Source organism: Bombina bombina, chromosome 7 (assembly GCF_027579735.1).
Source record: "Bombina bombina isolate aBomBom1 chromosome 7, aBomBom1.pri, whole genome shotgun sequence".
NCBI lineage: Eukaryota > Metazoa > Chordata > Amphibia > Anura > Bombinatoridae > Bombina > Bombina bombina.
Genome location: NC_069505.1, coordinates 529,689,510 through 529,714,411, shown reverse-complemented (window position 1 = coordinate 529,714,411; position 24,902 = coordinate 529,689,510). Strand labels below are relative to the sequence as shown.

At 41.6% G+C, this 24,902-nt stretch overlaps 1 protein-coding gene across 1 annotated transcript in view; it reads left to right on the top strand.

Annotated features, from left to right (window-relative positions):
* The window catches only part of LOC128636495 (vomeronasal type-2 receptor 26-like), a 163,506-nt gene extending 140,226 nt beyond the window's left edge, over positions 1-23,280 (top strand). The window contains exon 4 of the mRNA XM_053689504.1: positions 23,119-23,280. Coding sequence (XP_053545479.1) covers positions 23,119-23,280 — 162 coding nt within the window. The remainder of the gene's footprint in view (positions 1-23,118) is intronic.
* Positions 23,281-24,902: the final 1,622 nt, after the last annotated feature.

Sequence of the window (24,902 nt, the reverse complement as noted above, 5' to 3'; positions counted from 1 at the left end):
ATAGGTGGGTCACTGTTGATGTGGCCTCATTGTACACCTCCATCCCACACGACACAGGTGTAGAAACCAATTCTAAGATTTTAGATCATCTAATTATTCAAGAAGTGAAGCACTTTATTATTTGTACTTTGGAATTTCTGTTAACACATCATTTTTTTCTTTTTGAGGGGATTTACTATCTGCAGAGACGTGGGACAGCTATGGGGGCGAAATTTGCGCCCTCATATGCCAATCTCTATATGGGATGGTGGGAGCTGTTCCACGTCTATGCAGATAGAAATCCCTTCAGTTACCATATAATGTATTTTGGTCGCTATATTGATGACCTGTTGTTGGTGTGGGATGGAGATGAACAATCAGTGGAATCTTTTTTTGAATATTTGAACTATAATGACTACAACTAAGTTTTGAGATTGTCTTTTTGGATATTAAACTATCCGTCAAGGATCATGTAATAGTGACTGACTTGTACAGGAAACCGAGTGGTAATACCATATTAAACTACAAATCCTGTCATCCCAGACATACCCTTAACTCAATCCCCAAAAGTCAGTTCATCAGAACTAAAAGTATTTTTATATATATATATATATATATATATATATATATATATATATATATATATAGAGAGAGAGAGAGAGAGAGAGAGAGAGAGAGATAGAGATATATATATAGATATATTATATCATGAACAAAGCCAAGTTCTCCATGAGAGACTTTTAGATAGAGGTTATAGCAGTAAGCTACTCAATGAGGTAAAAAGCAAAGTGGATGAGAGTCCTTGTGAATCATTGTTGACATACAAGGACAAAAATTAAAGAAACATCAATAAAAATAGGATAAAGGATAATATTATTTTCAGCACCTCATATACCTTAGAATTTAAGCAAATATGTGATATTATTCATGAAAGTTTACCTACTCTACAGAGTGATATAGTGCTAGAGAAAATTATTAAAAAAGGTGTCAAATGTGTATCCAAAAAAGCGAAGAGCATACAAAATGTTGTTGCACCTTCGTATTTACCAGAAATTAGAAACAGTACATGGTTACGCAATCGAGTCGGTTTCTTTAAATGCAGAAGTACACGCTGCAAGACGTGATTATGTGGTTGAAGGGGAAAATTTTGCATCACAATCCACTGGCAAAGAATACAAAATTAGATTTAATCTTACATGCAATTCGACGCATGTTGTTTATCTTATGACTTGCAAGGGCTGCAAAATTCAGTACCTGGGTAGAACAAAGATAAGGTTGAGAGATTGTGTTCTTGAACATATCAGGGTTCACATCAGTAGCATCTCATTTCAAATTTAACCATTTGGGAGATTCCTCACTGGCCTCTTTTCAGGCCATTGATCACGTTCCATTTTCTAAATGTGGGGGCAATAGGGAATATGCCCTCAGCAAAAAAAGAGGTTAAGTGGATTTTTTACATGAATACACGCACTCCGTTTGGTCTTAATGTTGAAGCTGATGTTAATTTATTTGTCTAAACAGACTAGTTTTATCACGGAGTTCCTATATTATTCATGTCTATTTCCCCTTAACCATCTTGCTTAAGAATGAAAGTCCAATTGGGGCTATTCCCTCTATTAGCATTGCATTGAAATTTTTGTTGCACAATAATGTAAAAACTATTTTTATGTTTTTCCTCATAGATAGTTATTAGTATGTTATTACATTGGTGTTACTGTAACAGTCAAAACTCATCTTGAGCTTATATTCTCCTTATAAATTTTTGTATTATACTGTGGAGTTATATCATTATAGTAGCTATTTTACTTATGTGCTTATCCTTGTGCTTCTGTCTATATACGGTACCCTTAAGAGTTAAATCAAGTCACAGATGTTTTCAATAATCAATTTACTCACCTTTAAGAGTACCGTGTGGCAGATTTGCAAATCATGCAGTGAACAAGTGCGGGAGACCCGCATGAAACGCGTATGCACGTACCTGCCGTTTTTGTCTGATCAGCACTGCTGATCGACTATCTTGTTTTTACCTATGTATTTGTTTTTAGAGCACTGAAATAAAAGTTTTGGATTAGTTTACATTGCCTGGATTGTGGATTCTTTTTCAGCAGTTAGCCAGAATCTCTGTATTTCCTCTACTTCCTAGCCTGCAACCCTCACCTGTTTTCCGGATCTCGGTTGCTCTCAATAGTTACAGCTCAGTCTGTCACCGCTGTACAGTGACGTCAACCTCTTGGAGTTAGTGCGATCCGGATCCTTCAACACTGCCGATTCAGCTAAGGATTCTACTGCTCCTCTCTGAAGATGTTCCCTACATTATCCAGCTGTCTGAAGTCTTTCCCTTTACAGCACGACTACTTCCTCAGGCAGCTGCTACACCCAGTTACTGCAAGCACCACTCCCAGCCTGTGTCTGCTTAATCCTCGCATCCATTTCCTGTCTGGGTAAGACTACTACTTTCAATGTTGTGCTAACTGTTCAATATAGGAATTTCATAACATAACAGTTCCTTATACCTTCCTCTAACTACAACGGTCTTTGCACTCTCTCCACTGCTGTATTATATATACCATCCAGTTTTCCAGCTTTAGTAGAAGAGATAGCAAGCTACCATATATCATTTGGCTATACATAACTGTGAAATTAGTAACTGTTCTTCTAAGAACTTTATACTCTTTTCTATGTTATCTTGCAACACATCTAACTTGTACCTAGATCTGCATTTGTGGTTCAGTAATATATCACTTACATTATACTCTAGTCAATTCTTACAGTACCTCTTTTTCCTTTAGGAATAAACCTAAATAAAAAAATCCTTAAGAGTGTTACAGTCAGAGACAATATTTACAGGTATACCATGAAGGCGTACCACATGAAGAAGAAATAGACGTGATAACTCTTGGGCAGTAGGTAAGCTTGACCAAGGGCACAAAATGAGCAAGCCTGGAAAATTAATCCACCACAACCCAGATAACTGTATGATGGTCAGAAGGAGGGAGGTCAACAACAAAATCTATTGTTATGTGTGTCCACGGTTGTTTGGGAATGGACAACGGTTGGAGTAATCCATTAGGCAAGGATCGGGGAGTCTAATTAGCAACACAAGTCATGCAGGCTTTAACATAATCCTGAGAATCAGACTTCATGGTAAGGCCACCATACATGTTGGGGAAGGAGCTTAAAGGTTCTTGTCAAACCAGGATGTCCTTATAGTTTTGCTGTCATGAGCCCAGGATAGCACAGGGGTGTGTAGGTTCTGAGGTACAAAGATGATATCAGGAGCCGCAGGGGCTTCAGGAGGCTTTCTAGACTGGGCACGTTGCAGTCTTTGAATTAGAGAGGTGTTAAGTTGAGCAACTACACAGGAGGGGGGTTTAATGTGTTCAATAGGAGCTTCAGAAGAGTCATTAGACTGAAGAAACTGATGGGAAAGGGTGTCGACCTTTTTATTCTTGGTCCCAGGAAGATAAGTCAAAACGGGAAAAGAACAAGGCCCACCTGGCCTGTCGAGGATTGAGTCAGTGAGCAGTCTCTAGGAAAGTCTGATTCTTGTGGTCAGTGAAAATTTGAATGGGGTTGGAAGTACCCTCTAGTCTAGCCAATGACGCTAGTCAAAGCCATTTTAATGGCTAAGAGTTCACGATTACCCACATTGTAAATCCTCTCTGCTGGACTAAAGCATTTGGAGAAAACTAAATTTATGCTTACTTGATAAATTGATTTCTTCTATGGTAAGACGAGTCCACGGATTCATCCTGTACTTGTGGGATATTATCCTCCTGCTAACAAGAAGTGGCAAAGAGCACCACAGCAGAGCTGTCTATATAGCTCCTCCCTTAGCTCCACCCCCCAGTCATTCGACCGAAGGTACAGGAAGGAAAAGGAGAAACTACAAGGTGCAAAGGTGACTGAAGTGTAAATCAAAAAAATATAATCTGTCTTAAAATGACAGGGCGGGCCGTGGACTCATCTTACCATAGAAGAAATCAATTTATCAGGTAAGCATAAATTTAGTTTTCTTCTATAAAGGTAAGACAAGTCCACGGATTCATCCTTTACTTGTGGGATACAATACCAAAGCTACAGAAAACGGATGAACGGGAGGGACAAGACAGATGGTTAAACAGAAGGCACCACTGCTTGAAGAACCTTTCTCCCAAAAATAGCCTCCGAAGAAGCAAAGGTATAAAATTTGTAAAATTTGGAAAAGGTATGAAGCGAAGACCAAGTCGCAGCCTTACAAATATGTTCAACAGAAGCATCATTTTTAAAAGCCCATGTGGAAGCCACCGCTCTAGTAGAGTGAGCTGTAATTCTTTCAGGAGGCTGCTGTCCAGCAGTCCCGTATGCCAAACGGATGATGCTTTTCAGCCAAAAGGCAAGAGAGGTAGCCGTAGCTTTTTGACCTCTACTTTTTCCAGAATAGACAACAAACAAAGAAGATGTTTGACGGAAATCTTTGGTCGCTTGCAAGTAAAACTTTAAAGCACGAACCACGTCCAAGTTGTGCAATAGATGCTCCTTCTTAGAGGAAAGATTAGGAAACAGAGAAGGAACAACAATTTCCTGATTAATATTCTTATTAGAAACAACCTTAGGAAGGAATCCAGGTTTGGTACACAAGACCACCTTATCAGCATGGAAAACAAGATAAGGCGAGTCGCATTGCAATACAGATAGTTCAGACACTCTTCGAGCTGAAGAGATAGCAACTAAAAACAGAACTTTCCAAAATAGAAGCTTAATATCTATGGAATGCATAGGTTCAAACAGAACCCCTTAGAACCAAATTCCATCTCCATGGCGGAGCAGCAGGTTTAAACACAGGCTTGATTCTAACTAAAGCCTGACAGAACGACTGAACGTCTGGAATATCTGCCAGATGTTTGTGCAGTAGAATTGATAAAGCAGATATCTGTCCCTTTAAGGAACTAGCTGATAGCCCCTTCTCCAATCCTTCTTGGAGAAAGGACAAAATCCTAGGAATCCTGATCTTACTCCATGAGTAGCCTTTGGATTCGCACCAATAAAGATATTTACGCCATATCTTATGATAAATTTTCCTGGTGACAGTCTTTCGAGCCTGAATCAAGGTATCTATGACCGACTCAGAGAACTCCCGCTTGGATAAGATCAAGTGTTCAATCTCCAAGCAGTCGCAGAGAAACTAGATTTGGATGTTGGAATGGATCTTGAATCAGAAGGTCCTGCCTCAGTGGCAGAGTCCATGGTGGAAGAGATGACATGTCCACCAGGTGCTATCAAAATCACCAAAGCTCTCTCCTGTTTGATTCTTGCAATCAAACGAGGAAGTAGAGGAAAAGGTGGAAACACATAAGCCAGGTTGAACGACCAGGGTACTGCTACAGCATCTATCAGTACTGCCTGAGGATCCCTTGACCTGGACCCATATCGAGGAAGTTTGGCATTCTGACGAGACGCCATCAGATCCAATTCTGGTGTGCCCCATTGCTGAATTTATTGAGCAAACACCTCCGGATGGAGTTCCCACTCCCCCGGATGAAAAGTCTGACGACTTAGAAAATCCGCTTCCCAGTTCTCCACTCCTGGGATATAGATTGCTGATAGATGGCAAGAGTGAGTCTCTGCCCATTGAATTATTTTGGTAACCTCTATCATCGCTAGAGAACTCTTTGTTCCCCCTTGATGATTGATATATGCTACAGTCGTGATATAGTCCGACTGGAATCTTATGAATCTGGCCGATGCCAGCTGAGGACATGCCTGAAGTGCGTTGAATATCGCTCTCAGTTCTAGAATATTTATCGGTATACCTCCATATAGAATATTTATCAGTATACCTCCATATACTGAGCCACTGACGGGCGAGGAATGGAATGAAGAGCTTGGCAGATGGACAAAATTTTTGATTTCCTGACCTCCGTCAGAACATTTTCATATCCACCGAATCTATCAGAATTCCCAGGAAAGGAACTCTTGTGAGAGGGATAAGTGAACTCTTTTGTATGTTCACCTTTCACCCGTGAGATCTTAGAAAAGCCACCACGATGTCCGTGTGAGACTTGGCTAGTTGGAAAGTTGACGCCTGGATTAAGATATCGTCCAGATAAGGCGCCACAGCTATGCCCCGCGGCCTTAGAACCGCCAGAAGGGACCCTAGCACCTTTGTGAAAATTCTGGGAGCTGTGGCCAACCCGAAGGGAAGAGCCACAAACTGGTAATGCTTGTCCAGAAAGGCGAACCTGAGGAACTGGTGATGATCTTTGTGGATAGGAATGTGTAGATACGCATCCTTTAAGTCCACGGTGGTCATATATTGACCCTCCTGGATCATTGGCAAAATTGTCCGAATGGTCTCCATCTTGAAGGATGGGACCCTGAGAAATTTGTTTAGGATCTTGAGATCCAAAATTGGTCTGAAGGTTCCCTCTTTTTTGGGAACCACAAACAGATTGGAGTAGAACCCTTGCCCCTGTTCTGTTTTTGGAACTGGGCAGATCACTCCCATGGTATATAGGTCTTCTACACAGCGGAAGAATGCCTCTCTTTTTGTCTGGTTTACAGACAATTGAGAAAGATGGAATCTCCCCCTTGGGGGAGAATCTTTGAAATCCAGAATATACCCCTGGGTTACTATTTCTAAAGCCCAGGAGTCCTGAACGTATCTTGCCCAAGCCTGAGCGAAGAGACAAAGTCTGCCCCCTACTAGATCTGGTCCCGGATCGGGAACTACCCCTTCATGCTGTCTTGGTGGCAGCAGCGGGCTTCTTGGCCTGTTTACCCTTGTTCCAAGTCTGGTTCGGTCTCCATACTGACATGGACTGAGCAAAATTCCCCTCTTGCTTTGCGACAGGGGAAAAGGTAGAGGGACCACCTTTGAATTTCCGAAAGGAACGAAAATTATTTTGTTTGGTCCTCAAATTATTCGTCTTATCCTGAGGAAGGGCATGGCCTTTCCCTCCAGTGATGTCTGAAATGATCTCTTTCAGTTCAGGTCCGAATAGGGTCTTACCCTTGAAAGGGATGGATAAAAGCTTAGCTTTTGATGACACACCAAATGCTGAAAAATATTTGATGACACATCAGCAGACCAGGACTTAAGCCATAACGCTCTACACGCTAAAATGGCAAAACCTGAATTCTTCGCCGCAAATTTAGCCAATTGAAAAGCGGCATCTGTAATGAAAGAATTAGCTAGCTTGAGAGCCCTAATTCTATCCAGAATATCATCTAATGGGGTCTCAACCTGAAGAGCCTCTTCCAGAGCCTCGAACCAAAAGGACGCTGCAGTAGTTACAGGAACAATGCACGCTATAGTTTGGAGAAGAAAATCTTGGTAAACAAATATTTTCTTCATAAGACCCTCTAATTTTTTATCCATAGGATCTTTGAAAGCACAACTGTCCTCGATAGGTATAGTTGTACGCTTAGCCAGGGTAGAAATAGCTCCCTTCACCTTAGGGACCGCCTGCCACGAGTCCCGCACAGCATCAGATATGGGAAACATTTTCTTAAAGTAGGAGGGGGAGCGAACGGAATACCTGGTCTATCCCACTCCTTAGTAACAATTTACGAAATCCTCTTAGGGACCGGAAAAACATCAGTGTAGGCAGGAACCTCTAGGAATCTGTTCATTTTACACAATTTCTCTGGAACTACAATAGGGTCACAATCAGCCAGAGTCGCTAAAACCTCCCTGAGCAATAAGCGGAGGTGTTCTAATTTAAATTTAAAAGTCGTCATATCTGAATCTGTCTGAGGGACCATATTTCCTGAATCAGAAATCTCTCCCTCAGCCAGCAAATCCCTCACTTCAGAACATTGTGAGGGTACATCAGATATGGCTAATAAAGCGTCAGAGGGCTCAGCGTTTGTTCTCACACCAGACCTACTGCGCTTCCCCTGCAACCCAGGCAGCTTAGATAAAACCTCTGTGAGGATAGTATTCATAACTGCGGCCATATCTTGCAGGGTGAAAGAATTAGACACACTAGAAGTACTTGGCGTCGCTTGTGCAGGCGTTAACGGTTGTGACACTTGGGGAGAATTAGATGGCAAAACCTGATTCTCTTCTGACTGAGAATCATCCTGCGACATACTTTTAGTAGCTGAAATATGTTTTTTACAATTTATTGACCTTTCAGTGCATGAGGGACACATTCTAAGTGGAGGTTCCACAATGGCTTCTAAACATATTGAACATTGACTTTCCTCAATGTCAGACATGTTGAACAGGCTAGTAATGACTACAAACAAGCATGAAAACCCTTTACTTAGTGAAAAAAATAACAATCTTAAAAAACGGTACGGCGCCTTTAAGAGAAAAAAAGCATACACGTTCTGCAAAACAGCCTAAACATGCACCAAATTTTTCAAAATTTTTTATGTAGACACAATATAGGTAGTTAAGATTGCACAACAAATTTTTTTAACAATTAACCCCTTAGTTTGAAAACTGGATCGAAAATAGGCCCAGATCCGGAAAAAAACACCCTCTCAGCACCTTGCCACAGCCCTGCTGTGGCCCTACCTTCCCTCAGGGATCGAAAATGTGGGGTAAAAGCTTCGATTTGGCCCAAAACATCAACCAGGGCCCTCAGAAGTTAGAGCTTGCTGCTTGCTGATCAAACTAACTGCGCATCTGAGGCACGAAAATAGGCCCCGTCCATCTCACTTGATGTCTCCATAGCCTTACAGAACCGCACCAGAGCGGTTATAACTAGCCATGTGGGTTCTGAGACCCAAAAGTTAAGCCATGTGTGCCCTTAATAAAGCTGCCCAAAACGTTATTGCCCACAAAAACGTTAAAGCACTCCCAAGTCAAAAAACGTTTGCTCCCAAACATTTGTAATTCAGTGTCAACCATATTTGTAATTGGCCCCATATGCAAGCAAAGTAATGCCCTTCTTTTATCTCTAGGATTACTGCTTACCCTCCTGGGTATAATGTCAGCCTTTCTGAAATACACAGTCTCTCCAGAAAAATATGACTGAACATACCTCATTGCTGCATAGCATGAAACCGTTCCTCACACTGAAGTTTCCTGTACTCCTCAGCCTCTGTGGGAACAGCAATGGATCTTAGTTACAAATGCTAAGATCATCATCCTCCAGGCAGCAGTCTTCATCCATCTGCTGCCTAAGAGTAAATAGTACACACTGGTACCATTTAAAAACATAATTTATGCTTACCTGATAAATTCCTTTCTTCTGTTGTGTGATCAGTCCACGGGTCATCATTACTTCTGGGATATAACTCCTCCCCAACAGGAAATGCAAGAGGATTCACCCAGCAGAGCCGATATAGCTCCTCCCCTCTACGTCAGTCCCAGTCATTCGACCAAGAATCAACGAGAAAGGAGTAACCAAGGGTGAAGTGGTGACTGGAGTATAATTTAAAAGATATTTACCTGCCTTAAAGACAGGGCGGGCCGTGGACTGATCACACAACAGAAGAAAGGAATTTATCAGGTAAGCATAAATTATGTTTTCTTCTGTTATGTGTGATCAGTCCACGGGTCATCATTACTTCTGGGATACCAATACCAAAGCAAAAGTACACGGATGACGGGAGGGATAGGCAGGCTCATTATACAGAAGGAACCACTGCCTGAAGAACCTTTCTCCCAAAAATAGCCTCCGAAGAAGCAAAAGTGTCAAATTTGTAAAATTTGGAAAAAGTATGAAGCGAAGACCAAGTTGCAGCCTTGCAAATCTGTTCAACAGAGGCCTCATTCTTAAAGGCCCAAGTGGAAGCCACAGCTCTAGTGGAGTGAGCTGTAATTCTTTCAGGAGGCTGCTGTCCAGCAGTCTCATAGGCTAAACGTATTATGCTACGAAGCCAAAACGAGAGAGAGGTAGCAGAAGCTTTTTGACCTCTCCTCTGTCCAGAATAAACGACAAACAGGGAAGAAGTTTGGCGAAAATCTTTAGTTGCCTGCAAGTAGAACTTGAGGGCACGAACTACATCCAGATTGTGTAGAAGACGTTCCTTCTTTGAAGAAGGATTTGGACACAAGGATGGAACGACAATCTCTTGATTGATATTCCTGTTAGTGACTACCTTAGGTAAGAACCCAGGTTTAGTACGCAGAACTACCTTGTCTGAGTGAAAAATCAGATAAGGAGAATCACAATGTAATGCTGATAACTCAGAGACTCTTCGAGCCGAGGAAATAGCCATTAAAAATAGAACTTTCCAAGATAACAATTTTATATCAATGGAATGAAGGGGTTCAAACGGAACACCTTGTAAAACGTTAAGAACTAAGTTTAAACTCCATGGCGGAGCAACGGCTTTAAACACAGGCTTGATCCTAGCTAAAGCCTGACAAAAGGCCTGGACGTCTGGATTTTCTGACAGACGCCTGTGTAACAAGATGGACAGAGCTGAAATCTGTCCCTTTAATGAACTAGCTGATAAACCCTTTTCTAAACCTTCTTGTAGAAAAGACAATATCCTAGGGATCCTAACCTTACTCCAAGAGTAACATTTGGATTCGCACCAGTATAGGTATTTGCGCCATATTTTATGGTAAATCTTTCTGGTAACAGGCTTCCTAGCCTGAATCAGGGTATCAATAACCGACTCAGAAAAACCACGCTTTGATAAAATCAAGCGTTCAATTTCCAAGCAGTCAGTTTCAGAGAAGTTAGATTTTGATGTTTGAATGGACCCTGTATCAGAAGGTCCTGTCTTAGAGGTAGAGACCAAGGTGGACAGGATGACATGTCCACTAGATCTGCATACCAAGTCCTGCGTGGCCATGCAGGCGCTATTAGAATCACTGATGCTCTCTCCTGTTTGATTTTCGCAATCAATCGAGGAAGCAGCGGGAAGGGTGGAAACACATAAGCCATCCCGAAGTTCCAAGGTGCTGTCAAAGCATCTATCAGAACCGCTCCCGGATCCCTGGATCTGGACCCGTAGTGAGGAAGTTTGGCGTTCTGGCGAGACGCCATGAGATCTATCTCTGGTTTGCCCCAACGTCGAAGTATTTGGGCAAAGATCTCCGGATGAAGTTCCCACTCTCCCGGATGAAAAGTCTGGCGACTCAAGAAATCCGCCTCCCAGTTCTCCACTCCCGGGATGTGGATTGCTGACAGGTGGCAAGAGTGAGACTCTGCCCAGCGAATTATCTTTGATACTTCCATCATTGCTAGGGAGCTTCTTGTCCCTCCCTGATGGTTGATGTAAGCTACAGTCGTGATATTGTCCGACTGAAACCTGATGAACCCCTGAGTTGTTAATTGGGGCCAAGCCAGAAGGGCATTGAGAACTGCCCTCAATTCCAGAATGTTTATTGGAAGGAGACTCTCCTCCTGATTCCATAATCCCTGAGCCTTCAGAGAATTCCAGACAGCGCCCCAACCTAGCAGGCTGGCGTCTGTTGTTACGATTGTCCAGTCTGGCCTGCTGAATGGCATCCCCCTGGACAGGTGTGGCCGATAAAGCCACCATAGAAGAGAATTTCTGGTCTCTTGATTTAGATTCAGAGTAGGGGACAAATCTGAGTAATCCCCATTCCACTGACTTAGCATGCACAATTGCAGCGGTCTGAGATGTAGGCGTGCAAAAGGTACTATGTCCATTGCCGCTACCATTAAGCCGATCACCTCCATGCATTGAGCTACTGACGGGTGTTGAATGGAATGAAGGACACGGCATGCATCTTGAAGCTTTGTTAACCTGTCTTCTGTCAGGTAAATCTTCATTTCTACAGAATCTATAAGAGTCCCCAAGAATGGAACTCTTGTGAGAGGAAAAAGAGAACTCTTCTTTTCGTTCACTTTCCAACCATGCGACCTTAGAAATGCCAGAACTAACTCTGTATGAGACTTGGCAGTTTGAAAGCTTGAAGCTTGTATTAGAATGTCGTCTAGGTACGGAGCTACCGAAATCCCTCGCGGTCTTAGTACCGCCAGAAGGGCACCCAGAACCTTTGTGAAGATTCTTGGGGCCGTAGCCAATCCGAATGGAAGAGCTACAAACTGGTAGTGCCTGTCTAGGAAGGCAAACCGTAGATACCGTTGATGATCTTTGTGAATCGGTATGTGAAGGTAAGCATCCTTTAAATCCACTGTGGTCATGTACTGACCCCTTTGGATCATAGGTAAGATTGTCCGAATAGTTTCCATTTTGAACGATGGAACTCTTAGGAATTTGTTTAGAATCTTTAAATCTAAGATTGGCCTGAAAGTTCCCTCTTTTTTGGGAACCACAAACAGGTTTGAGTAGAACCCTTGTCCTTGTTCCGACCGCGGAACCGGATGGATCACTCCCATTAATAACAGATCTTGTACACAGCGTAGAAACGCTTCTTTCTTTATCTGGTTTGTTGACAACCTTGACAGATGAAATCTCCCTCTTGGGGGAGATAATTTGAAGTCTAGAAGGTATCCCTGAGATATGATCTCTAGCGCCCAGGGATCCTGAACATCTCTTGCCCAGGCCTGGGCGAAGAGAGAAAGTCTGCCCCCCACTAGATCCGGTCCCGGATCGGGGGCTCTCGGTTCATGCTGTCTTTGGGGCAGCAGCAGGTTTCCTGGCCTGTTTGCCCTTATTCCAGGACTGGTTAGGTTTCCAGCCTTGCCTGTAACGAGCAACAGCTCCTTCCTGTTTTGGTGCAGTGGAGGTTGACGCTGCTCCTGTTTTGAAATTCCGAAAAGGACGAAAATTAGACTGTCTAGCCTTAGCTTTGGCTTTGTCTTGAGGTAGGGCGTGGCCCTTACCTCCTGTAATGTCAGCGATAATTTCTTTCAAACCGGGCCCAAATAAAGACTGCCCCTTGAAAGGTATATTAAGTAATTTGGACTTAGAAGTAACATCAGCTGACCAGGATTTTAGCCACAGTGCTCTACGTGCCTGTATGGCGAATCCTGAGTTCTTAGCCGTAAGTTTGGTTAAATGTACTACGGCCTCCGAAATGAATGAATTAGCTAGTTTAAGGACTCTAAGCCTGTCCATAATGTCGTCTAGCGTAGATGAACTAAGGTTCTCTTCCAGAGACTCAATCCAAAATGCTGCCGCAGCCGTAATCGGCGCGATACATGCAAGGGGTTGCAATATAAAACCTTGTTGAACAAACATTTTCTTAAGGTAACCCTCTAATTTTTTATCCATTGGATCTGAAAAAGCACAGCTATCCTCCACCGGGATAGTGGTACGTTTAGCCAAAGTAGAAACTGCTCCCTCCACCTTAGGGACCGTTTGCCACAAGTCCCGAGTGGTGGCGTCTATTGGAAACATCTTTCTAAATATTGGAGGGGGTGAGAACGGCACACCGGGTCTATCCCACTCCTTAGTAACAATTTCAGTTAATCTCTTAGGTATAGGAAAAACGTCAGTACTCGCCGGTACCGCAAAGTATTTATCCAACCTACACAGTTTCTCTGGTATTGCAACGGTGTTACAATCATTGAGAGCTGCTAAGACCTCCCCTAGTAATACACGGAGGTTCTCCAATTTAAATTTAAAATTTGAAATATCTGAATCCAATCTGTTTGGATCAGAACCGTCACCCACAGAATGAAGCTCTCCGTCCTCATGCTCTGCAAGCTGTGACGCAGTATCAGACATGGCCCTAGTATTGTCAGCGCACTCTGTTCTCACCCCAGAGTGATCACGCTTGCCTCTTAGTTCTGGTAATTTAGACAAAACTTCAGTCATAACAGTAGCCATATCATGTAATGTTATCTGTAATGGCCGCCCAGATGTATTAGGCGCCAAAATCTCACGCACCTCCCGGGCGGGAGATGCAGGTACTGCCGCGTGAGGCGAGTTAGTCGGCATAACTCTCCCCTCGCAGTTTGGTGAAATTTGTTCACATTGTACAGATTGACTTTTATTTAAAGTAGCATCAATACAGTTAGTACATAAATTTCTATTGGGCTCCACCTTGGCATTGGAACAAATGACACAGATATCTTCCTCTGAGTCAGACATGTTTAACACACTAGCAATAACTTGCAACCTGGTTATAATCTTTTTTAGCAAAAAACTTACTGTGCCTCAAAGAGGTACTTAAACGATTAAATGACAGTTGAGATAATGAACTGAAAAAACAGTTATAGCATCAACTTTAAAATAACACAACTTTTAGCAAAGGTTTGTTCCCATTAGTAAATAACAATAACTAAATTTGACATAAAAAATTATAGAGTAACGTTTTTATTCACAGTCAATATAAAATTCTCACAGCTCTGCTGAGAGAATGTACCTCCCTTCAAAGAAGTTTGAAGACCCCTGAGATCTGTCAGTGAACCGGATCATGCAGGAAATATAATAGTAGCTGACTGGAAATTTTTGATGCGTAGCAAAGAGCGCCAAAAACGGCCCCTCCCTCTCACACACAGCAGTGAGGAGAAACGAAACTGTCACAATTTAAAGCAGACAACTGCCAAGTGGAAAATAATGCCCAAACATTTATTCACTCAGTACCTCAGCAATGTAAACGATTCTACATTCCAGCAAAAACGTTTAACATGATAATATTTATTAAAAGGATTAGTGACCTTTAACAGAGTAGTTCCGGTGAAATACCATTCCCAGAATACTGAAGTGTATACATACATGTCATTATAACGGTATAGCAGGATTTTCTCATCAATTCCATTCAGAAAATAAAAACTGCTACATACCTCAATGCAGATTCATCTGCCCGCTGTCCCCTGATCTGAAGCTTTTACCTCCCTCAGATGGCCGAGAACAGCAATATGATCTTAACTACTCCGGTTAAAATCATAGTAAAAAACTCTGGTAGATTCTTCTTCAAACTCTGCCAGAGAAGTAATAACACGCTCCGGTGCTATTGTAAAATAACAAACTTTTGATTGAAGTCATAAAAACTAAGTATAATCACCATAGTCCTCTCACACATCCTATCTAGTCGTTGGGTGCAAGAGAATGACTGGGACTGACGTAGAGGGGAGGAGCTATATCGGCTCTGCTGGGTGAATCCTCTTGCATTTCCTGTTGGGGAGGAGTTATATCCCAGAAGTAATGATGACCCGTGGACTGATCACACATAACAGAAGAAATAACAAACTCTTGCTTGAAGAAATTAAAAACTAATATTTTATCACCTCTTTCACGTTACCCTTCCTAGTACTTAGAGTAGGCAAAGAGAATGACTGGGGGGTGGAGCTAAGGGAGGAGCTATATAGACAGCTCTGCTTTGGTGCTCTTTGCCACTTCCTGTTAGCAGGAGGATAATATCCCACAAGTAAAGGATGAATCCGTGGACACGTCTTACCTTTATAGAAGAAAAAGGCCACAGGATGCAACTTGGAGGTTGAAGAATCCCTTTGGGTTAAGACTGCTCAAGCTCCAGTGTCGGAGGCGTCAACCTCTAAAGTTAACTGCAGGTCAGGATCAGGATGGTGGAGCATCCCTGACTTCAGGAAGCCAATTTTTGTTGTTCCATTTAGTCAACTCAGTGAGTGGAGCAACTATCTGGGATAAGTTCTTTATAAATTTGCGGTAATAATTGGAGAACCTCAAGAATCTCTGTAGTTCCTTTAATGAAGTGAGTTGAGGCCATTCCAGAACTGTGGTGACCTTAGAAGGATCCATGGAAAAACCCTCCTTTAAGATGTCATTGTCAGGGTATTCACTATTACAATCCTGTCCCTTTAATTCTGAATCCTCTTTTCCTATTTAAGGCCCCTCCTCTCTATGCTCCTCGCTTGGTAATTTGAATCAGTTACTTTATGTGACTCCTCTCTGAAGACACCTAGCCCTTTCCTCAATCTGTGGGGATTTCTTACTTGTTGCTTTGAAACTTTGCAGCCTACATTAATCCTTCATTGCTGTGTGCCGGTGTGCCTATTCTATTACTCGCAGTTTCTTAGGAACCAAAGGAGCTGCTTTCAATTCCCTAACTGTTACACCGGGTGGCTGTGACGTCACACCCGGCATCTCAGCGTGTCTGCAGCGCGTGTACCGCGCTGTGTCCTCTCTACAAACAAACATTCAGGATACCGTAAGGTTTTCATCTGGCTCTGACTTAGCCTTCCAAATAACCATCAGGAATTGGTCTGTATATTTTATTACTCTATTTGGATATCATTATGTCTCTCAAGTAAGCAAACTACCTATGCTCTGTATTCAATGACTGTTACTATCACTAAAATGCAGGATTAACTTCAACTGCCTGTCACAATGCTTACTCTGTTTGAACTGCTGTTTGATTAACATCATTTGCTGTGATCACCTTGAACCTAACTAAGTGACTTATCGTTTGTTACTATCTTATCCTTGCATAAACTATATATGATAACATAATCCAAAATATCATTCAAACTACATATGATATTCCCTGAAGTGCTGAATTCCTAACAAATACATTTTGGCCTAATTACAATATCTCTTTGTACTACATCTGTTTGTATTACATTCCATTTCACTACCTACTCTATCTATAGATACTCCTCCTATCTGTTGATATACAGGCATCCTGTAACCTGGTTGCGTGACAGCTCCGTTTTCACTCTGTACCCTGCAGTAGTGACCCTCAGTTCAATGAGCAAAACCGGATTCCTGTAAGTTAAATCTGTGTGAATCCAAGGTTTGGTGTGAGGCTGAGTGGTCCTACTATAGCGGATACTAGGTACCTAAACTTATTTACCACCTGTTCTAACACATAACTTTACAGAACATAACATATTACCAAGCCTAAAAATAAAAGTACCTCTATCCACTATCATGGAGTTGAGTGAGCTTTCCAATAGAGTGGGTTCTCTAGCACAAAGTATGGATAGTATGTTACAGGGTTTAAGAGAGATACAAATTGAGAACCAGAATATTAGAAAATTTATTAATGAGCATATGACAACTAAACCTTCCACTTCTGAGATTACACCGGAGCCTGTTGTAAGTCCGCCAGAGAAATTCTCTGGGGACAGGTCCATGTTCAGAGACTTTAGAAATTCTTGCACTCTTATGTTCACTTTGAAACCTAGGTCTTATCCTACTGACAGAATTAAAGTTTTGACTGTGATTTCTTTTTTGCGTGGAGAAGCTAAATCTTGGGCCAACACTTTCTATGAGACTGATGATCCCATATTAAATTCTCTTGATTCTTTTTTTTCTGCGATGTCCCTTTTATATGAGGATCATAACAAGCAGAATACTGCTGAAACAGCTTTGAGATCCTTACGCCAAGGGAAAAGGATGGTAGAGGAATACATAACAGACTTTAAAAGATGGGCTCCTGACACTTTATGGAACAACCCAGCTCTGAAAAATCAATTTCGCTTGGGCCTCAGTGACTCATTAAAAGATGAACTTGCTAGAGGTATCATTCCAGATGTTCTTGAGGATCTCATGACGTTATGTATTGGTATTGACCGGAGACTCAGGGAAAGGAAATATGAAAAATCCGCAACTGACATCACTCCTAAGAAATACACTCCCTATCATATAAATCTTCCTACCCATGCTACCAAGAATGTTGATGAACCCATGGATGTTGCTGTGATTAGAGGCCCTTTAAAGCCTGAAGAGAAAGCCAGACGCAAACTGCTTAATTTGTGCCTCTATTGTGCCGAAAAGGATCATGGCGTAAGGGATTGCCCATCTCTCCTTCGTCAAAAGAAGGGTAAGAGAGTGAGATTTAAGCACAATGTTAATATGGTTAATAATAAATTGCTTCATTTATCAATCCCTCTCTCGTTGCAGTGGGATCAGCAGAAGATAGACGTACAGGCCGTAATTGACTCTGGAGCATCTGGGAATTTCATAGATTTAGTTTTTGTTGATAAGCACAAAATACCACTAATAAAAAAGAGTGTTGCACTAGCCATCCGTTTGGTTGATGGATCATTTTTTAGTTCTGGTCCTATTTCACACCATACAGTTCCACTTAAGGTTACCTCAGACTCAGGGCATACTGAGTTAATATCTTTTGATGTTTTACCAAGTTCTGTCTACCCAATGATACTCGGTATTCAGTGGTTGTCTATGCATAACCCCACTATTTCTTGGACAGACTCTACTGTAGTTTTTGATTCTCAGTACTGCAAGCAATTCTGCACTGATTCTCATACACTTTGTCATATTAATGTAGAGACATTACCAGATTGCTACAAAGAATATGCTGATGTTTTTGATAAGGTTGAGGCAGCCACACTTCCACCACATAGGAAGTATGACTGCCCTATTGATCTCATTCCTAACTGCACCATTCCATATGGTCATATATATCCCTTGTCCCAACCTGAACTAGCACACCTTAAGGAATATCTAGACGAAAACTTGAAAAAAGGGTTTATACGTCCATCCACTTCCTCTGCAGGTGCTGCTATGTTTTTTGTGAAAAATAAAGATGGCAGTTTACGCCCCATTATAGATTACAGACAACTGAATAAATGTACTAAGAAAAACAGATATCCCCTGCCTCTCATTCCTGAACTAATTGAGCGCCTTCAGGGTGCCACCATTTACACCAAGCTCGATCTTAGGGGTGCTTACAATTTAATCAGGATGAGAGCAGGGGATGAGTGGTTAACGGCTTTCCGTACACGATACGGACTTTACGAATACACAGTAATGCCGTTTGGGCTCTGCAACGCCCCAGCCACTTTTCAGTGCTTCATAAATGATGTTTTTCACGACCTTCTGGATGTATGTATTGTTATCTATCTAGATGACATTCTTGTCTATTCAGACACTTTTGAAAATCATTTAAAACATGTAAAACTAGTTCTATCTCGTTTAAGACAACATCATCTCTACGCTAAACTAGAGAAATGTATATTTAATACTAACTCTATTTCATTTCTGGGTTACTGTATCTCTCCTACTGGGATTACTATGGAGACCAGTAAAGTAGAAGCTATACTTAAATGGCCTGTACCCTCATGTAAAAAAGATGTCCAGAGGTTTCTTGGTTTTGCGAATTTTTATAGAAAATTCATTAAAGATTTCTCACATATTGTCAAACCATTAACAACTTTAACTAAGAAACATATCAGGTTTTCATGGGATAGTAAAGCTCAGGACTCTTTCACTACCCTCAAGAATAAATTTACTTCAGCCCCTATTTTGCAATTCCCAGATCCCAGTTGTCATTTTACGCTTGAGGTTGATGCTTCTGAATTTGCAATAGGGGCTGTTCTATCTCAGAGGGCCTCTCAAGAAAAGCCATTACATCCTGTTGCATTCTACTCTCGTGTCATGAGCTCAGCTGAGATAAACTATGGTATTGGTGATAAGGAATTGCTTGCCATCAAATCCGCATTGGAATTCTGGAGGCATATCTTGGAAGGTACAAAATTTCCAATTACTATTTACACAGACCATCGTAATTTAGAGTATTTAAAGTCAAACAAGACCCTGACTTCTCGTCAAGCCGCTGGAGCCTCTTCTTTTCACGTTTTGATTATGTGATCACCTATCGTCCAGGTTCTAAGAACCTTAAGGCAGATACCCTCTCTCGTATACCTCCTAAGCCACAAGATCATTTGACACCTGCCTCAGTGATACCTGCGGACAGAATCATTTGTTTAACAAACGATTTCTTGGAGACCCTAAAGCTGCAACAGAAGGAGGATTCATTAATAACACACCTCAATTTAAATAAACATTCTGATGAACTGTTCTATCATCATGACCAGCTATATGTACCCAAGGATCTCAGGAATCAACTTTTAGCAGCAGCTCATGATTCCTCTTTAGCAGGTCATCCTGGAGTACATAGGACTCTTCATATCCTCTCAAGGAATTATTGGTGGCCCAAAATGTCTGATACAATCAAGCAATACATCAAAACATGTTTACTTTGCACTACTAAAAAACATCAACATACACGTCCCTACGGATACCTTCTATCTCTTCCAATACCTGAAAGACCTTGGGCAGATATTGCCATGGACTTTATTGTCGATCTGCCACCTTCTGCTAACTTCAACACTATCATGGTCATTGTTGATCTTTTTTCTAAAATGGCCCATTTCCTGCCACATAGAGGTCTACCCACAGCTCAAGAAACAGCTACTCTTTTCATAGATCATATTGTCAAATTACATGGTCTACCAAATTCCATTACTAGTGACAGAGGTTCTCAGTTTACCTCTAGATTCTGGGAACATCTTTGTAAATCCCTCAACATCTCCAGGAGGTTAAGTACAGCTTTTCATCCACAAACCAATGGGCAGACTGAGAGAACAAATCAAGCCCTGGAACAGTATCTCCGTTGTTACTGTTCTCTAGAACAAGATAACTGGCATTCTCTCCTTTCCACTGCTGAATTTGCTCATAATAACATGCTCAACTCCTCCACTAAAATGTCTCCATTTTTCCTTAACTACGGTTTTCATCCTTCTTATGACATTCAGACTCCAAAAAATTCTCCTATACCCGTTGTTAATGATAAAATCAATACCCTAGTGAAAGGTTTCGCCACCGTTAAACAACTACTACTCGATGCTAAAAAAGCTCAAAAACATTACTACGATCTACGACGTTCTAAACCTCCTGAATATAAGGTGGGAGATAAAGTTTGGTTAAGCACGAAGAATATAAGATTACAAGTTCCTTCCAAAAAGCTCGCTTCACTTTACTTGGGTCCCTTTGAAATTAAGAATGTTGTTAATGTGAATGCAGTCACTCTTCAACTACCTTCTTCCATGAGAATTCATCCAACATTTCATGTCTCACTCCTTAAACCCTATGCTTCCATCAGGGCTACATCTTCGATGGATACTTCTTTAACTCATGTGACAGATGAGAAGGAGTACGAGATTGATTCTATTCAAGATTCTCGATACTTTCGAAACCACCTTCAGTATTTGGTCAGTTGGAAGGGTTATGGACCTGAAGAAGACTCTTGGGAGCCTGCTACTAATGTTATGGCTCCACGCTTGGTTTCCTTGTTCCATAGGAGGAATCCACACCGTCCAGGTCCTTGATCCGCTGAGCGGCTCCTTGAGGGGGGTGTCCTGTCAGGGTATTCACTATTACAATCCTGTCCCTTTAATTCTGAATCCTCTTTTCCTATTTAAGGCCCCTCCTCTCTATGCTCCTCGCTTGGTAATTTGAATCAGTTACTTTATGTGACTCCTCTCTGAAGACACCTAGCCCTTTCCTCAATCTGTGGGGATTTCTTACTTGTTGCTTTGAAACTTTGCAGCCTACATTAATCCTTCATTGCTGTGTGCCGGTGTGCCTATTCTATTACTCGCAGTTTCTTAGGAACCAAAGGAGCTGCTTTCAATTCCCTAACTGTTACACCGGGTGGCTGTGACGTCACACCCGGCATCTCAGCGTGTCTGCAGCGCGTGTACCGCGCTGTGTCCTCTCTACAAACAAACATTCAGGATACCGTAAGGTTTTCATCTGGCTCTGACTTAGCCTTCCAAATAACCATCAGGAATTGGTCTGTATATTTTATTACTCTATTTGGATATCATTATGTCTCTCAAGTAAGCAAACTACCTATGCTCTGTATTCAATGACTGTTACTATCACTAAAATGCAGGATTAACTTCAACTGCCTGTCACAATGCTTACTCTGTTTGAACTGCTGTTTGATTAACATCATTTGCTGTGATCACCTTGAACCTAACTAAGTGACTTATCGTTTGTTACTATCTTATCCTTGCATAAACTATATATGATAACATAATCCAAAATATCATTCAAACTACATATGATATTCCCTGAAGTGCTGAATTCCTAACAAATACATTTTGGCCTAATTACAATATCTCTTTGTATTACATCTGTTTGTATTACATTCCATTTCACTACCTACTCTATCTATAGATACTCCTCCTATCTGTTGATATACAGGCATCCTGTAACCTGGTTGCGTGACAGCTCCGTTTTCACTCTGTACCCTGCAGTAGTGACCCTCAGTTCAATGAGCAAAACCGGATTCCTGTAAGTTAAATCTGTGTGAATCCAAGGTTTGGTGTGAGGCTGAGTGGTCCTACTATAGCGGATACTAGGTACCTAAACTTATTTACCACCTGTTCTAACACATAACTTTACAGAACATAACAGTCATAGCCAAGGAACTGGATCTGAACTTGATCAAACTCACATTTCTCCAGTTTGGTTACTAGAGAATTGTCTCTGAGGCGAAGAAGTACCTGTCTCACATGTTCATGATGCTCCTCAAGGGTGGAGGAGAAAATAAGGATATCATCCAGGTAGACGATGACAGTGCGATTGAGGTCACGGAAGACATCGTTGACAAATTCTTAAAAGACTGCAGGGGCATTACACAGCCCAAAAGGCATTATGAGGCATTGGTAATGAGCTGATCTCGTATTGAAGGCAGTCTTCCATTCATGCCCTAGGAATATACGAATAAGATTGTACACCCCACGTAGATCCAACTTCGTGAAGTAGAGAACATTTTGGAGCGAATCGTAAAGTTAAACGATTAAAGGAATAGGATAGTCTGAGCCCCCCATCCTTCTTACTGATGAAAAAGAAGCCAGCCCCGGCAGGAGAAGAGGGAGGGTGAAAAAAACCTTAAGCTAGATTCTCTGGAATATAGTCCTCCATAGCCTTGGTTTCAGCTTTGGAGAGTGTATAAGTCCTTCCTTTAGGAAGTGGTGCTCCAGAAAAGAGGTCAATTTTGCAGTTGTAAGGACGGTGGGATAGCAGCACATCAGCTGCTTTCTTTTCAAACACATCTGTAAAATCTGTGTATACTGAGGGAAGACTTGAATGGGTCAGTAGTGTCAGATCCTATCTGCCTCCTCTTACTGTTCCTTTAAATTTCTCCTATCAGGCTATAAAACCCCACAGCTTCTCTAACTCTTTGCTGGATTATTTTTCCTGTCTCTGACGTCTCAGAGTTTCAGTGAACCAATCCGGTTCTCACCTTACAGGAAGTCAGTTTCACCTGTGGACTCTGCTTCTCTCTAGCCTTTTGCGCTCCTCGCATCACTCTGCTTCCAGAGCCTGTCAGCTCTCACAACCTCTCAGCACTCACAGCCTGTCAGCACACGCTGTTACGTCATCAGCTGCAGCCGCAACCGTTACCGCTCTCACAGTTCCTCAGAGCAGGGGTAAATCAAGCTGTAATATCTTCTGGCTTGTGACGGATTCCTCTAACAGCAACCTCAGGTCGTATACTACCATTCTGCTGATATTTTATCTTGCTCATGAATGCTGTAACTCCTATATTCATATTATTGTCTACAGTATTACTGTCCATATTACTTCTTGTGTTTTCTACCATTATCTCCACGCCTCTGCATAGTGATACAGACTCCAGTGTCTGTCTTCCACTTCCGCATTTGGCACATATTAAACTCAGATTCTCTGCCTGCAGTACTTTCAGCTGTTTGTAGGCAAGGATACTGAGACATTCAATTACCAGGAAGTAAACTTCTCATATAAAAGTTTTTATTTTACAAAATATTCTGATACTGTTCAAAAGGTGTGGTATAATAATCCAGCCTAAAAAAGTGTATACACTGGTGCTACAGTTATGGATATCACTGAGGTATCAAACCAATTAACAGTGCTCACACAGCGCATGGATAATGTGACTCAATCAATCAGGGAATTACAAGGTGAAACCCAGGTGTTAAAAGATTGTGTGAGAGAGATGTATGCTGTTAAAACTACACAACCAGAACCTCAGGTTTCCATGCCAGACAAATTCAGTGGTAACAGGGCTAATTTCAAAGAATTCAGAAATGCCTGTTTGCTTTTGTTTGAACTCAAACCTAAAACTTATAATACTGACCGGTTAAAGGTTCTAACCATAATTTCTTATTTAAGGGCTGAGCCCCGTATTTGGGCTGACAGTCTATTTGAAAACCAAAACACTATATTAGATTCACTACAAGATTTCTTAAAGGCATTTTCATCTTTGTATGATGATCCTTTCAAGCAGGAATCCGCTGAGACATCACTTAGGGGTTTAAAACAAGGCAGACAGCCTGTTGAGAATTATATATCCCAATTTAAAATATATGCCATTGAATCCAAATGGAATGAGGCATCACTGAGACATCAATTCAGAATTGGACTTAGCGAGGAGATAAAAGATGAGTTGTCCCGCACTGGAGTACCAACCAGATTGGAAGATCTCTGTAGTCTTTGTACTACCATAGACAGACGTCTGCGTGAACGCAAACTTGAGAGATCTGGTACCTCATCAATTTATAAAAAGTACACCGCCTCAGCTCCAATTCATAAGGAGTCAGAAACACAGATGGAGATCGGGTTTATGCGTGGTCCACTTTCTACTGAAGAGAAAAGTAGAAGACGCGCTTTAAGATTGTGCATGTACTGTGCATCCCCAGAGCATGATGTGAACGCCTGCCCTCTTTTGAAAAAGACAAAACTTGGTAAGACAATTTCAAATTCTCTTAGCCTATCTTTAAACAAAAAATCTAACACTTATATTACATTGCCACTTATCTTACAGTGGGATCTCCATCACACTGAAGTCGAGGCTTTAATCGATACCGGGGCTTCAGCAAGTTATATTGATTCAGAATTTGTTAACCTTAATAAAATTCCCTTCCTTGCAAAACAGGTTTCCGTCTCAATTAATTTAGTTGATGGATCTTCTTTATCCACAGGTCCTATAACTCATGAGACTATACCCTTACTACTCTGCATTAATTCACGTCACAGGGAAGTTATTAGTTTTGACATTATCCCTAGCCCTCTATATCCTATCATTCTAGGCTTATCTTGGTTGCAATTACACAAACCTGATTTTGACTGGCAACACTCGACAGTAAATCTAAATTCCACATATTGTACACAAACTTGTTATCCACTTGACAATATATTACTCACCACTACTGAAAAAATACCTACTGAATATCAAGACTTTCAGGATGTATTTAATAAAATTGAGGCACAGGTCCTTCCGCCACACAGGCCATACGACTGCCCCATTGACCTTCTTCCTGGTGCTACCATTCCCGTTGGTCACATATACCCATTGTCAAAACCTGAACTTG